At 37.2% G+C, this 15,696-nt stretch overlaps 2 protein-coding genes across 3 annotated transcripts in view; one reads left to right on the top strand and one right to left on the bottom strand.

Moving 5' to 3' along the window:
* Nucleotides 1-13,341, bottom strand: part of LOC126761888 (3-hydroxy-3-methylglutaryl-coenzyme A reductase) — a 52,456-nt gene extending 39,115 nt beyond the window's left edge. The window contains exons 1-2 of one of the 2 annotated variants that reach the window (XM_050478332.1): nucleotides 12,939-13,341; nucleotides 12,666-12,814 (exon numbers count right to left, since the gene is read on the bottom strand). The gene's annotated coding sequence lies outside the window, so the exon portion shown is untranslated. Of the gene's footprint in view, nucleotides 1-12,665 lie in introns of both variants that reach the window. The other variant, XM_050478325.1, reaches the window with a different exon arrangement.
* A 562-nt stretch (nucleotides 13,342-13,903) lies between these two features.
* Nucleotides 13,904-15,674, top strand: LOC126761972 (26S proteasome non-ATPase regulatory subunit 13). Its single transcript, XM_050478418.1, has 7 exons — nucleotides 13,904-14,114; nucleotides 14,194-14,307; nucleotides 14,378-14,513; nucleotides 14,583-14,885; nucleotides 14,948-15,039; nucleotides 15,096-15,360; nucleotides 15,441-15,674. The coding sequence occupies exons 1-7, from the start codon at nucleotides 14,005-14,007 to the stop codon at nucleotides 15,567-15,569; spliced, it is 1,149 nt and encodes a 382-aa protein (XP_050334375.1). The 5' UTR covers nucleotides 13,904-14,004; the 3' UTR covers nucleotides 15,570-15,674.
* Nucleotides 15,675-15,696: the final 22 nt, after the last annotated feature.

The following is a 15,696-nucleotide window of genomic DNA, read 5'->3' as shown; positions in this document are numbered from 1 at the left end:
ATATCTAAAAACTATGTAAATAGACTTATTTATTATGCAAATGCAGACACACAATGTGATCTTTCCAATGTGACGAGTAAACGACACACCTGATTGGCAACATCTGTGAATGTAAGATCAAATGATGACCGATCGACCGACCGCCGACTACACCGACTACATGGTCATTGGCACGGCCACAAGCAGCCAATCAGCCACCAACATCGCACAGACTGGCGGACGACAAAGGCGCACGCTGACAATCGTATTAATAACTACACGAACACATACACACAGATACAAATGTTTGCGTTGTACATATATTCATAGTCATAAATTTCATTACGAATAGCCCACAACAAAGCGCGTGTTTGCGAAGCTTGTGTGGGACGTTTGCCGACTGATCGACTAGCAGACTTCCAGCCTGTTGCCATTGCAGCAGATAACTCAACCGGGGGGGCAAACGCGGCGCGGAATAATTTTCGTACCCAGACGCACGCCAAATGCAGACTTCTTCCACAAATTACTTGCCAAACACAAAGTGGTTGTAATATCCGGGCGCGATGGTACAAAGTATGACAAAACTGATAACGAAAACAAAACAACAACACCTTTAAGAGGCATAATAGTCGGCAGCACAGGGTATGCATAAGAAATCCGCAAATCTGCAGCTAAACCAAACTACTTCGGCAAACAGGTCGCGGCTGTGAGTTAAACCGAGAGATTATCAGCAACTAACTGCCAGCAAGCTAGCAAGCCAAGCGAGGCACCAATCAACCAACAGCTTTTTCTGTTGTTACCAACAATCTATTGTATGCCGGCGCTGCGCAGCGACGCAGACGCATGATCACATAATCATCAGTGACGGCGACCGCAGCCGCCATAGTGGCCACCGCAGTCACAAGGTATTAAATAATGTCCACTAAAGAGCGTCTGTTGGCAGCAAATGAAGACGCATACCGTAACAGCAGTTGTTGGACGGTGGTCTTGAAAGTTGAATAGTTGCCTGCATGTCTGGATGTTCGCTTTTCACTTGCAAATGGGAAATATCACATTGCCTCTTGGTAGCAACTCGTACTCGTTTCTTGTTTATATCATTTTCGCATTTGTTATTTTTTTTATTTTTACATAAATTTTGGTTTCAATTTTCGACATTCGCAGTCACACGCTCAGGCGTTCCGCACTCTGTGTCGCGCCGCAAAAGACTCAATGCAATTCCGCGCTCAAAAATGCGGAGCGCTGCCTTGGCGTCCGTCATATTGGTTGGAAGTGCGTGACCGTCGTCACAGATGGCGATATTAACCAAGTAAATGGGACTAGTTTAACAAGTGTACGATTGCCAGACAACACGACAAGTGACAAGTGTATACACAAGTTGTTTCTTTGTGTCTGCCCCAAATGGCATGATCAGCTGAAGTATCGGTCGGTACATTTGTACTTGCAAGGCGAAAGGAAGCATTAAAATTAAATGCACAGCGACTGTGTGTCACCGAAAGAGTGGACTGTTTTACAAGTGCTGTCGGCGAAATCTAAAAAACTTCCATTGTCAACTACTTAAAAAAATACTTAGATTTTAAATTCATTTCAGATAGACCAAAAAATATTTTCTGTGGGACCAAGTTGTGTAACTGAAATTCAGTAATTCGTCTTTTTCTTCTTTGGTGTAGATACCGCTTACGCGGTTATAGCCGAGTTTATAATAGCGCGCCAGCCTTTCTTGCTTTTCTCTGTTTGGCTCCAATTGGAGATTCCAAGAATAACTCTTGATTCTGCGTTAGATTTCGAGGCTGACGTTGTAATGTTGGTTCCAAGATAGACGAAATCATATATGACTTCGAAGTTATAACTATCAACAGTGACGTGAAAGCCAAATCGCGAGTGCGACCACTGTTTGTTTGATGTCAGGAGACATTTCGTTTTGCCCTCGTTCACTACCAGACCCATTTGTTTCGCTTCCTTATCCAGTCTGGAAAAATCAGAACTAACGGCGCGGTTGTTGAGGCCAATGATATCAATATAATCGGCGTACGCTCTTGTACCTTCTCTATTCAGCTCTGCAGCTCGAGTTATTTTCTCCTGGAGTAGATTGAAAAAGTCGTTTAACATCAAACGGCTTGGAGAGGTTGCGGATACAAAATATTGAAATTGAAAAAGAAGACTCTTGATATGACGCACTCTAATAACTTCGTTTGCATAGCTCGAACTATGTTCCAATAGATTTATTGCTCCAGTGTAGATTTGTACCACAAATCCTCATATTAGGCAAGTATGGTCATATTATGTCCTTGTGTATTTGGCACTTTACATTCATCGAAACACTCTGAGTTTACATTTGTCGTTCCATCATAGGGAAAGAATACCTTGGCCATATATAAAACTTATGAACTCAGACACTTAAATCGAATCGAAGTCCTCTAGTCCTGTACTATATAATAATAAGTTTTGAGTATCAGGACTATAAAGGCAGAGCTTTCATTAACACTGAGGTCAATATTGTGCGAAGAGGAAAACTTTGTAGCATTGAGTCAATTTTGTTTATGATATTTTCTAATATTATATGGTGAATACCATAGCGAACGAAATATAAACAAATCAATATCAAACGTTTTACTAATTTCTGACAATGGAAACCGTTTCTTCTGAATTTTAAGACAATACCGTGAAATTAATAACTATAAGGCGTAAAAATGCGTACAATTTCTTTATTAAAAATTTTCAATTCACAAATAGACGATAGCAATATGAAATCTTGGTAGTTTGATGTGGAAACTGTTATTCACACAAAGTCATTGGTGCCAAATAATTTCATAACCGTACTAAATGAGACCTGTGGTTAAACTCAACTAAAATATAATAAAGAGAGTAAGTAGAGTTCTAATTTCATGCTTTTCTCTAACATTTTCCGTACTTCCACAGCCACATGGGTGTGTGAATGTAGTACACTTATGGATATGAGTTTGGACTGTCATCTTGCGATATTTCAATTAGACCCAACCAGCAACATTTACAAATTAGTGGCATCCTGGAATTGGCCAAAACGCAATTGCATCTTTTGTGCTACTCCCATTGTGCCAAGAGCAAGCTTGGATGTAAACATACCGTTGTAATTATGTGCTTGTGTAAGTATGTGCGGATGGGAGTACAATGTGCCGGATACACCAACTGCCATGACGATAAGAAATGACTACAAATGATGTACGTCCGCCGAGCGCACAGCCACACACACACACAAACGCATATTAACAGCATGACGGTGTGTGTGTGTGTGTGCGTATGCAGCCTTCATGACAACGAGGATTTACGGCGCATTATTAAGATGTCACTGCTAGATGTCGAGTGGTGGCATGGAGCGCACTGGGAGTAGAGCCCAAAGCACACCAGTCTATAGGTGTATGCGCGGCCCACACAGCCCAACGCACAAGCCACAAACAACGATTGCAACTCAGTCAACATCAACATCAACATCATTGGGAAGTTGGCCGCAATAGACAGCCCACATGGTTTAGGCCAGCAGACGATACGACAAACATGTTGCTGCAACCAAGCGGGCCAACAGTGCAGCGACAAAATGCATCCATCAATGCGCTGCCGCCGTCTGTCGCTTGGCCTCACGCACTATCTGCCTGTCTGTCCGTTTGTTCGCTTGTCTGTCGCCGTTCAAATCGGTCGCTTGCATTTGGAGGCGTGTGCGCCAATTGCTGTGACTCTTGTCTTCGGTCTATTGTTTGTCATTTGTTGCTATTGCCTTTACTTTACCAACAATCATTGTTTTTGGGTTAAATTTTGTTGTGTTCGTTTTTGGCTTTGTTGTCGCTGTTGTTTTGCTCGAAAATTGTTAACGCAACGCCAGTCAAATGTTTACTCAATGCAGAAGCCAACTAAATAGCACTTGGACTATGGCTGCGGCTACGGCTACGGAATTGCCTGCCTCAATATTCATGGCTGCATTTTTATTTTTCTTCTATTTACTTATTTCGCATTTCTGTTTTTGGTTTTATTTGCTTCGTTCGTTACTGGTTTGGAATTCGTGTAAACAAAGTGAGTGGCAGGCGGGCAATAGGTACCTAATAAAAGTACACAATATTGCATCTAAACACACATTCTTAAAGACACTAAAAATACCAAAAAAAAAAGAAAATAAAAATACAAATAAATAAATAAGCAAACTGCAGATCACCGAAATGCTTTATAAAGTTTGTGTAAACTTTGAGATTGTTTTGGGGCTGTGGTCGCATTCGTGAGCGTCAGCACGAGTACTTGTCCATGCTTTTTGGGGTTTATGTGCTTGAAGTGTTGGGCAAAATCGCTTGCATGCATACATAAATATGTAAATATAAACTAAAAGACAACTATGTGTGTGTTTATGGTTCAGTTTGTGCTCGTTTATTATGTGCATTTACACAGCTCCCCAGTGCATTGCTCTTGCTCCGCCGATTCGGGAAATTGGTGCATGCGCGCCTGCGCTGCGTCTATCATCAGCCCACTCAAGCGCTTGGGCTGGAGAAAACGGGTGGGAGCAGAGGAGAAAGCAGTGCGAAGAAGAAATCTGAGGGTTCAGCTTTTATCGAATGTGGGCTAAGATATCTTTTTAACACGCCAGATAAATATGTCAGTTTGTATTTCATAAAGCAACGGGACTTTAATTTATTAGGCAAAAAGTTAAGTATTTGCAGATCTTTAGAAAGTTAAAAAGAATATAATAAAGCCCAAAAAATACGAAGTATTAGGAGGAAAGTCAGTTTTAGTGTTGCAACAACTTCATGTGGAATTTTAACTCAAAGTAAAAACAAAGAAGAAAAAACGGTTCCACCGAAACTACAATCCCCAGCACAAAAACGACAAAAGGATCCTTAGAGAAACTTTCAACAATAATTTTTATTGCAGATATATGCTATAGTAACTCGGTATGAGCAATTTCTACGGAGATTACAGCGTTGACTTTGACAATAGTCCATGCCAAATTTAGAAAAAAATATCTCGTCAAATGAAAAAGCTTTCCATATAAGCACTTTATTCCGATCGTTTAGTTTATATGGCATCTATATTCTATAGTTGTCGGATATCGGCAGTTCCGACAAACGAGCAGCTTCTTGGTGAGAAAAGAGGGGCTAAAAATTTCCAGATGGTTATTTCAAAAACTGACCAATTAGTTCGTATACTTATATACAGGCAGACAGGAAGACGGACATGACTAACTCGATTTAGCTCGGCACACTGGTCAAAAGCACTACACTACAATTTTAAATCGATATCTCAAATTGCTCTTGAATTACAGGCTTCTTAAGTGTAGCCGCTCAGTTTAATCAACTCATTCAGTTTGGGTGTCTTTAAGCTCGTTTTTCTTGAAAAGCATTTTTCGGATTTGCTTGGGTGATTGCTCGTTGAAAAAAACCTAGCCCGATCACTATCGAATTGTGCATGTTCTGTACACATTTAGTTCTCCCTACAATGAGACAATTACATTATAAATTTGGTCATCTCCGTTTAAGGCTCCAGGGTGTTCTGATTCTGCCCGGCTAAGATTCTAAGAGATGTTCTAACCAGTTCATTGATATCCAAACTCAAAAATCGAGTTTTAGCTGGCCAAAAATGACCAAAATTTTGAGTAAAATTCAAAAAAATTTAAAATACGCGATTTTGCAATTTTTTGATTTTTTTGGAACGTGCGTCATTGTACGGATAATATCAACAGTGAGATTCTGTTTAGGTTTTATTCAGAAGACCGGTATCATTGCAGCAGTGCAGGACTTTTTTAGTGCCATCCGAGATCGCGGGTAAGACAAATATTTCAAATTTTTGGGTTCAAAATTTTCAGCCTGTAAAATTGAAAAACAATTGATACAGTATTTTTTTTTTTAATTCCCAAATATGTTGCTTTATTACGCTGTCACACAAGGTGAGTCCCTTAAAGAAATAAATACAGGAGTAACAAAAAAATATATCTAAATATCTCAAAACGTCAACAACAATCAATTTTTTTGACATACTTTTGACAGCTGAGCTATTGTCAGTGTTATTAAATAATTTGAGAGAAATTTTATCTGAGTTGAGTACGTTTCCGTCACTCACTAACAAATGTTGGTATAAAGCGTGACTTTCTCTATTAAATAATTAAAAAGTACATAGCAAAATAATTGCGAAAGTATATTACCAAAAAATGCAGGCAAAAAGGAATACATTTTTATTGGAAATTTCTTTTTGAATTTTTTTAAAGACAGTTTTTCATACATCTACTTTGTCTCATTAGTATAATATTGCGTGGTACACTTGGAGACTCGAAATCGAAATCGCACAATCCAAGCGAACTTGGTCAATTACCTTGGAATGAGTATTGTAATTATTATAATTATTACTTGAAGGAAAACGCCAGGAAATCGGCCATAAAAATGCAAATCCTGGCAGTGCAAGGCATTTAAACAGACCAAATAAAAATATGTGCACATTTATGAAGCGAAAAGAGTTGGCTGCGAAAACTGCAATAACTGTACATATGTACATATGTATGAATGTATGGTATATGATTAACAAAACAATTAAAATTCCGAAACATTTAAATAAAGAAGAGAAGCAGCTAATTAAATAAAGTCATTAAGAAAGGGCAGACAAGTAAATTCAAACAATTAATAGCACTTAGCAAAGCAGGTCAGCATATCGTAGTTAAAAAAGTGAGCGCGCGCAACGCCAAAGCACGAGTGCTTTGAATTCGTAAAAAGCGGGAAGCGATTTTATTTAAAAAATGCGCACAAACTCTTGGTAAAAAAACCACAAAACGAATAACAAAGAAAACACAACTGATATCATAAGCCACAACTCTGGGTTTGAAACACTCCTACAATTTGCTTTGAATTGGAGTTGTGTGCGCACCCTGCGAGAAATTTCTATATGATTTATATATATATTTGAATTCACGCATAAATCTATTTTGTTAATGACTTTTTTTTACAAAAATTGCAACTTCTGGATTTAAAGGTACGTAGAGTTCAGACATTTTTTTTTTATTTTTACTGAGTCGATTTAAAAAAACTTATCAACCAATCGTTTCAATTCTTTACAATTATTCAAAATAGGCACCTTCTGCGTCGATGCAGCGCTGCCAGCGCGATTTCCAAGCATTGAAGGCGTTACGAAAGGCATTCTCCGGAATAGGCTTGAGAGCCGAGGTGCATGCTGCTTGGATCCCCTATGTTGCCTTTCATCGGCCTTTTCAGGCAAGGAAACAAAAAAGTCCGTGGGACCACTTCTGGACTGTAGGGCGGCTGCGGAAGCGTTGGGATGCCGGCCTCGGTTAGGTAGCTGTTCACAAGAAAGACGGTGTGAGTTGGGGCGTTGTCGTGGTGCAACTGCCAATCGGCTGCAATGTCTTGTCGGACCCAATTGACCCCTCGTTTGAGTCTCTTGAGGACTTCCAGGTAAAACTTGGCGTTGACAGTTTGTCCAGGAGGAACAAATTCATGGTGGATGATGCTTTTGAAGTCAAAAACTTCAAAGTCACTTTGGATTTGCTCATTCTTCTGGTCTAGCGACCACTTCCCGGCCCTCCAAAAAGGTCTGTCGCGTACCTCTGCTCTAACGAACGAATTGGAAAAATAGGAGTATATTGCTGGATAAAAGCATTTTAAAATATTGCTGTAATATAAAAGCCTGTCCCTAGAATTTCTTGCTGGCAAGTTTGTATGTACATAATTTATTTCCACCGCAAAAACAATTGCTTTTTTGTGCTACAAAAACCATTGCAATACGTAGAAACATATTGTGTAAGCGTAGGCCATGTACTGCAAGTGCCAAGGGGCGTTTGTGGCGTGCGCATACGAATGCTAACATTTGCAATTTATTTGGCACTAAAAACCACGTTACGAATGCCAACGGCGGTTTCGAATTTCTATGGTTATTAACTGCTTTAGCGCCAACAGCTGTTGGCCATTAAACTGATCGCTGACGACAGCGATAACGCTCGCGGCCTACAGTTAGAGCCTAGCAGTAAGTACATGGCTGGTGCTAGCGATCGAAGCGTGCACGCGTGCGACGTCGCACAGCAGAACGCCGACAATGATGGCGCGTGCGGCAGCGCTAGCGGAGAGCGCAACAAACGACACTACCAGAAGCAGAGATGGGAAACTATTGGACTTACGTTGGCAATAGAGCCATCATAACACGTCATAAGGAGAAAGTGAGCGAAATGAATGAAGTGATTTTTCATTTAGTTTTAAGCTCAAATGCCAACGAAGAACTATTACAATTAGCGAATTCAAATCCAGTAACGAAGTCCAGAATAAAAATAAACAAAATGAAAAATTTTTAGTTATGTTGAGTCAAAAGCTGAAAGCTGAAACTGCTCATTATAGCACGCGGCTGAAGACACTCGTCGCTATAAATTGTTAGTGGGTGGCGTACTCACCGTATTGCGAAGCGCCAGGGCGCCGGCACTCTCGATGGTCATAAAGAAAAGAGTAGGCAATCAGTGAACTAACAAACAGCTGACGCTGATATGACGTCAGCAATCAAGACAAACCATCGCAGACGCAGCGGCTGCTTGCGCCACCGCAGCGCGGCACTAGCTGATCGTATGCATATAGTATGAATCCATATACATACATACATAAGTATGTATGAATGTAGTATGATCATGTTACGAAATCGTGGCCGTAAAGATGTGGAATTTGAATATTTTTTAAATTGATCATCATAAACGAGGAATTCAGCGAACCTGAAGATATGTATGGGTGCGTTCGTTAAAAAAAATAATAAAAGTGTTGGTGAGAATTGGTAATATTGAGGAGGCTGCATGCATTTAAAAAATAGTTACTTTACAAACGAACATTTGTGTGAACACTTGTGGCTTTCGCGACCAATGAAGCTACATTATTTGATATGCTCTCCTCGTCTGTCCCGCATTACATTCCACTTATGTATTACATATTTGCATATGAATGTAAATAAATTAGGCAATTCGCTTAAAAAAAGTGTTTATGAAAGAGTGAAGCTTAATCTTAGCTCAAAAGCATATTTTAGCATTGATTTTTTTATTCGCGGAACGTTTAAGGTGAAATATCTTCGATTGAAATTTAACACCACTGAAAATCGATTTTCCCTATCAGCTACTTTGTTTCCGCTTACAGCGATTTAATTTCGATTTTCTCGTTGTGTGTGGCATGGCAATCGCAGAATGTCGGAAATTAAGTTCTTGCAATTAGCGGAACCCGATGTTTCAACATGGTGCTGCTGGCCGTGTATGTGTGCATGTACGCTGGCAGTCGAGCAGTTGGAGCGCCATGGTCTATCGGCTAGGTATTTGCCGTGCCACCAACAGCGAATACTTTGCCACAGCTGCCAATGATGAACTTACTGGCGAACGGAAATCTACTGCTCCTAGTCGGATGTAACATTAAATGCTTAAATAGAAAAAGGAGAAAAGACAGGCTGGCACAAATGACTGTGTATGTACATATGTATGTAAGTATATGTATATGTTTGGCAATTTTTGCTATTAATGACCTCTTCTTTTCATTTTCAGTTCATTTTTGCTTTCAATAATTTTACTTTTCCACAAATATGCGATATAAAAATTATTTATATACAAACATGCTCATAGGACTACGTGATAAACTCCGGGAGTTTTCTGGCGTGAAGAAGCTCATCATTAAAATCCTTCAGCCGTCCTATGGCGTAAAGTTTTATGCACTTAAATTTGCTATAGTCTAGCGCATTTATGTTACCTTCATGAAAGCATGCGATTTGTATTTAGCAATAAATTATATAATGCTCTCTAAAGGGCGCACAAGTGTATATTATGGCAAAAATAATAAAAGTAAAATATACTTGAACAATGTACAAAGCTTGAGCCAATCGAAGGAATGTGGCATATAACCTTTTTCCTGTATTATGGACTAGCTCAGTCATCTATCGACATTATTCTGCTCAATTCAATGTTGTTGTTGTAGCTGCAACATAAACCAATATTATGATAAAAATTACCAGTTCTCATTGTAGTCATCTAACGGAACCTTAAGAAATCGTTATTTTTACATGTATGGACCACAGGGAAAAGGTAATGATTGAATAAATTTTAGCGGGTCTGAAAAGCATTGGATATGTTTTCTATAAAAAAAAATAATATTTACTAAAGAGCGTGTACAATTCTTGTAAGAAATCATATACATATTTCTATATGACTAAAGCAAACAGTCTGTCTTTATGTATGCCTATACATACATATGAATGTGTAGTTTATAAGATCGACCAATATCAGAACCCACTCGGTTGTGGCAACCACAAGGGATTAAATGCCTTAAATGGTATTATTTTAAATCCACTTGTCTTTCTAATTTTTATTTGTACATTTACTTTCTCGAAGAATTTTTATCTTGCGCTTGGCTGCTGCACCAGATGTTCGTAATTTAATTTACACATCAGAGCGGAAACGCAACTTAGCTGAAGCAGCACAGGCGACAGAAACGTGGCGCTACTGGAAATTGAAGAACATTTCTGGCTTCATGCTGTCAAAGGATGAGTTCGGGTGATAGACATTATCATTTGTAAGTGTGCAGGTGTATATGTATGTAAGAATATGTGGGAGGGAAGTCACCATATGTTGTTGTTTGTGAGTGACTTCACCGCAGTTAACAGTGTGGTAGTCACATACTTACTAGTTCCTTTCGTACTAGAAGAATTTCTGGTATTAAAGAAACGACACTAACCAAATATCCACCAATTTTAAAACGTTTTAGTTTTACAAAATAAATTAATCAATGAAAGTCATAGTTTAAGAGTGGTTCTACCTAATTGTTGGTACTTTGGGAACTGGGATTGATATTGCAGGGGTGATAGTAAATATACCATAGTACCATAAGTCGACACAGAATCTTGAAATTGTTGGAAAAATATTCAAACATACACACGCATACATAGCTACACGTGTATGTACATGAATATTACTTATGCACTTTTGTATGCTTCTACATAAGTATGTTTTCGTGCTAAATCAGACATCTGCTTAACATCACACATGCATATAACATAACGCCTGTATTTACATGAAATTATTTTGAAAACAAATTTATGCAATGGCACACTAGTCCCCCAGGTAGGTGTCTCTGTCAACAAAACAGCAACGATGTCACACCTTTGAGTTTCAAATCAATTTATGCTGATGCAATAGAGTATTGATAAATAATTCATTTGCGCCTACATTAAGGAGCAATGAAGTTAATATTATTTTCCGTTCCCATGACAGACGAGTCTAAGTAAACGGAACGGGTCTGGAGTTTTATCCGACCAAAGACTGTCTACTCGGCACCATGACTTGAAATTATTTCAGTAATGTTTTTTGCAGCTACAACAACAAACACATTAACATTTCGATGAACACTTGGTGATGAAAACAAGAAATTGGATTGGTTCCCTTTTTGCATGCATCAAAAATTTATCAATTTTTTTTAAGAAAGCGTTTTTCTAAAAATACGCCGCACATCCATGTCTTAATTGCGTGTATAATTTTTTTACTTATGGTTTTGTATTTGGAGTAAAATTCGATTTTTTTCATTAAAAAGTTCAACATGCAAATTTTTATGTTTAGTAGAATTGGTATTAGTATAAAATTATAAGAATTAAAAAAATTCTTGACATCAAAAATAATTTTTAATTTTTAAACCCTAAACACGGTAAAGAAGAAGAAACACAGTAAAGACAAGTTTGCCACGAAGTTTGTAATACCAACAACTATGTGCGTCCCTAATATTTTGAGATGTCAATCAGAAATTTTGCGCACGTCATATTTTTTTAAGAAGCTGCTGATTTATCGGAACAGAATTTAAGATTTTTTTGTGTTTGTTCAAAATATCACTCGTTTCCTTAATCTAACCGATTCTCAGAATTGTATACACCCTCAAACAGAGATATGTCAACATATTCTATTTAAAAACAGCATAAGTAAGGAATCACCTTAAAACCTTGATATTTTTAAAAGTTCAATTTCATGTACATACATAACTAAAATTTTAAGATAATGAGAGCCACATAAATTTCGCCTTGTTGCTACCGAATATCCTTATGAGGATTTTGCTAATGAGTCTAAAATAAACCTGGAAATTAAAACCACAATCTCAATGGGAGTAGTTACGCCATTTTCTACTTGGAAATCCGTTATGTGCAAACCAATTTAAGGAAAATGTGATTTCCGACCTTATACTACGGTTCAAGTCTGTTTTCACTAATTGATAACACTACAATTGATACATCATTACTTATGCATAAATATATTTTTAGTGGTTTCGTTATTTTTCCGCATTTTATTTAATTGAAAAATAAATATTCATATTTTGCACTAGTTTTTACTGATTTCAATGTCTACAAATCAAGGTGAGCACTTTCAGAACAGAAACATTAATCTAAATCTTTTTAAATATGCTTATAAAACATAAATACATAAATAAGAGCGGAATTTTGGTAAATTGCAAATAGAAGAAGAAGGTGGATCAACATATAGCAAACATTGGATATTTTTAAAAACGTCTGGAGGGCTGGAGCAGCTACATACGACAAAAATTCAATTGATAAATAGTCAACCATTGTCCATGGCACAGTGTAGGACTAGTGTCAACGACTGACAATACTGACCTGGCTAAACATATGTGAATAAATGCACTACAAGTGCATAAAAGTGTACGCTTGTGGTAACACGAACTACTAACCTTTTTTCCAATTCACTTAAATATGCCGCAGGTGCTCTGAAGTCCTTTTAGTTCATACTTCACCAAGTCTTGTACCGTGGATTGTCTTATAGAAATTGTAGAACTGCACTTTCAGTCACAGCATTTAAAAGTCATTTCAAGAAGTCGCTCTGAATTTACAAATAAACAAGTTCGTTGTAAGTCCTTGTGAAAAACTATTGCTTTAATTGTTTGTAAAACAAATATAAAAAATCAATTATATAATTAAAAGTTAAATTTTGGTTAAAAACCGACCGAACGTGCAGCGCACAGCGATATTGAATTATTGTCTTAATTGATTGGTAAAAACTCCTTGCACACTTTCCACTGCCTTTATTATCAATTAATATTTTGACTGCGAAAATTCCTTAATTTTTATTTTCTTTTATTATTATGTGTGCGCCTTTTCTCTTATACATTTGCTGGTTGCCAGTCGTCACAGCTAATAGTTTCACTTTTTACTGCTTCCGTTTTCAGCGCGCGGCACACGTAATTTCACTTCACTTTGTTTAGCTCGCTAATTGAACGTGTTACCAAATGTTATCTTTCTCCACGGATGTTCAATACACTGTTTCTTCCGAGTTATCACCTATTTAAGCCAGCACAATGGACCAACTATACTACAATATATCTGGAATTCAACACCTAACCTAGCCACAAAGTACGACAATATATTTACGAATAGCAGTAATTAGAGAAATGAAAAATGAAAAATGTTAACATTGTGAATAGTCATTCGCAAAACAGATGATTCCACTAGTGCGATAACGATAACAATGTTTTTAGTTTAAACTTTTTTATTACGAAAGTTTTCACTGCCTTATGGAATTATAAAAGAAAAGCTAATAGAAAACTTAACGGATATTTTATAAATATTTTCCTACTTAAGTAGTATATACGATAGATTTATTTAAAACTTAGGCGAAATTGTACAATGAAACCATTCACAATAGATACAACTGAAAAATATAAGCTAACAATTTATCTTTATATTACTTCTAATCAATAACTTTTAAGCGATCTCTGTTTGTATTAATCACTACATATTTTAATTACTATACAGAGAATATATATAATAACATTTTGCAGTTGTTAATAAATGAATAAACTATAGTGTTCCCCTGGCGGTTGGTAGCTGAAATTGACAAGCCCACAAGAAGCTGAACTTTACGAAACGCAAGCGAAGTGCGGTATCGCCGAGTTTTGACGTTTGTTTGACAATTACGTTTAATATGTGATTTGCAATTTTTCTGTTCAACAATTTTGAACAATTTTCCAATTTTTTATAAAAGGATAACAAAAGTTGAAATATATTTAAAGAATGGCAGCGCCTACTGTAAATGTATCTGCTTATTTAGCAACACAGAAGAAAACAACAAACAGAGAACTTGCGAATGAGTGGACTACTATCGAGGATTTGTACAATGAGAAGTAATAACGAAAAAACGCTATTGGCTTTTTTAGCTAGCTGTTTTTTTTAACTCATGTTTCGAATACTTTATACATGCAGGTTGTGGAACGAATTGACCATATTGCTTACGCGTTTTGTTCGAAATCCTGCCCTTCAAGATGAAGATGCGCTGTTGCAGTTGTACCAGAACTTCATTGCTACATTCGAAATGAAGTAAGTCAATATAAATATACGGACTTGGTTGAGGTGAGAACTTAATTTACTAACTGTTTATTTTTTACAGAATAAATCCATACGGGCTGGTGCAAATACTAGAAGTCGTTGTGGAACATATTTCAGATAAGAAGGAAGCTGTAGAGTTCTTGGATAAACTGAAGGATAAAGTGAATATATGCGATGAGGCGGTGTGGTATATTAAGGTGAAATAATTACCTGTAAACCTGTGAATCGAAACTAATAATCTAAATATAAAATGTGTGCATTTTTAGGTGATGCAAGGTAATATTTATTTAACCAACCTTAATGATTTGGATGCCACGAAAAAAATCATTGAAGAGCTGCGTGAAGTCTTGGAAGAGGCTGGCAATGTGACACCGGTTCATGGTAAATTCTATATGCTTGCTTCCCAATACTACCGACGAGTGGGCAAACACAGTGACTATTACCGTTGTGGTTTACAATTCCTTGGTTGTTCTATGGACGATTATCCCAAAGACCAATGGGCTCAACAAGCATTTTTCTTAGGACTAGCAGCATTGCTTGGTGATGGCATTTATAACATCGGTGAATTAGTAAGAATCATTAACAATTGGTATCAATAGTTTTTAATTAAATTATTTTTTATTTATTATAGTTGGCTCATCCTATCCTGGAATCCTTAAAGGGCACAGATAACGAGTGGCTTGTTGAGTTACTTAAAGCTTTCAATACAGGCAACATACCGAAGTAAGTAATTAAATTGGAAATTTCTTATATTGCCTTATAAATTGTTTATTCCACAGATTCAATGAGATGAAAAAGATTTGGTCTAAAATTCCTGACTTGGCTGCTCAAGAAGTTAAATTGCGACAAAAAATCTCACTTCTTTGTCTAATGGAAATGACTTTCCAACGTTCAGCCACTCAACGCTCAATATCATTTGAGGAAATCGCAAAAGAGACAACACTGCCACAGAAAGAAGTGGAATTACTGATAATGAAAGCACTAGCACAAGACTTGGTTCGCGGAGAAATAGATCAAGTTGCAGGTGTTGTGAATATGTCATGGGTGCGTATTAAAAATTTAAATAAAACTTGAACAAATATCCATAGGAATGAAATATTAATATGTGCAATATCTAATTTTAGGTGCAACCGCGTGTATTGGGCCGTAAACAAATAGCTGGAATGGCCACGACCTTAGACCATTGGATGGCGTCTATAACATCAATGGAGAAATTGATGGAAACGCGTGCCGCAGAAATCTTAACAAATTAAATTCTCGATTTGAAGTGTTTTTTAACATCAATTTAGATTAAAAATAAATTAAAATAAATAAGATAATGTACATTGGCAGTATAGCTGTGGAGTACCTTATACAAATGTGAATTTTATATTATCGAAA

Source organism: Bactrocera neohumeralis, chromosome 2, assembly GCF_024586455.1.
Source record: "Bactrocera neohumeralis isolate Rockhampton chromosome 2, APGP_CSIRO_Bneo_wtdbg2-racon-allhic-juicebox.fasta_v2, whole genome shotgun sequence".
In the NCBI taxonomy this organism is placed as follows: Eukaryota; Metazoa; Arthropoda; class Insecta; order Diptera; family Tephritidae; genus Bactrocera; species Bactrocera neohumeralis.
The sequence above is the reverse complement of the archived record's forward strand: the minus strand, read 5'-3'. Positions and strand labels throughout refer to the sequence as shown.

Bases quoted from the DNA above. Each gene is read 5' to 3' on its own strand.
- LOC126761972 (XM_050478418.1), top strand. From the start codon at position 14,005: ATGGCAGCGCCTACTGTAAATGTATCTGCTTATTTAGCAACACAGAAG. The intron at 14,514-14,582 runs GTGAAATAATTA...GTGCATTTTTAG, and splicing joins AGGCGGTGTGGTATATTAAG to GTGATGCAAGGTAATATTTA. The intron at 15,040-15,095 runs GTAAGTAATTAA...TTTATTCCACAG, and splicing joins AATACAGGCAACATACCGAA to ATTCAATGAGATGAAAAAGA.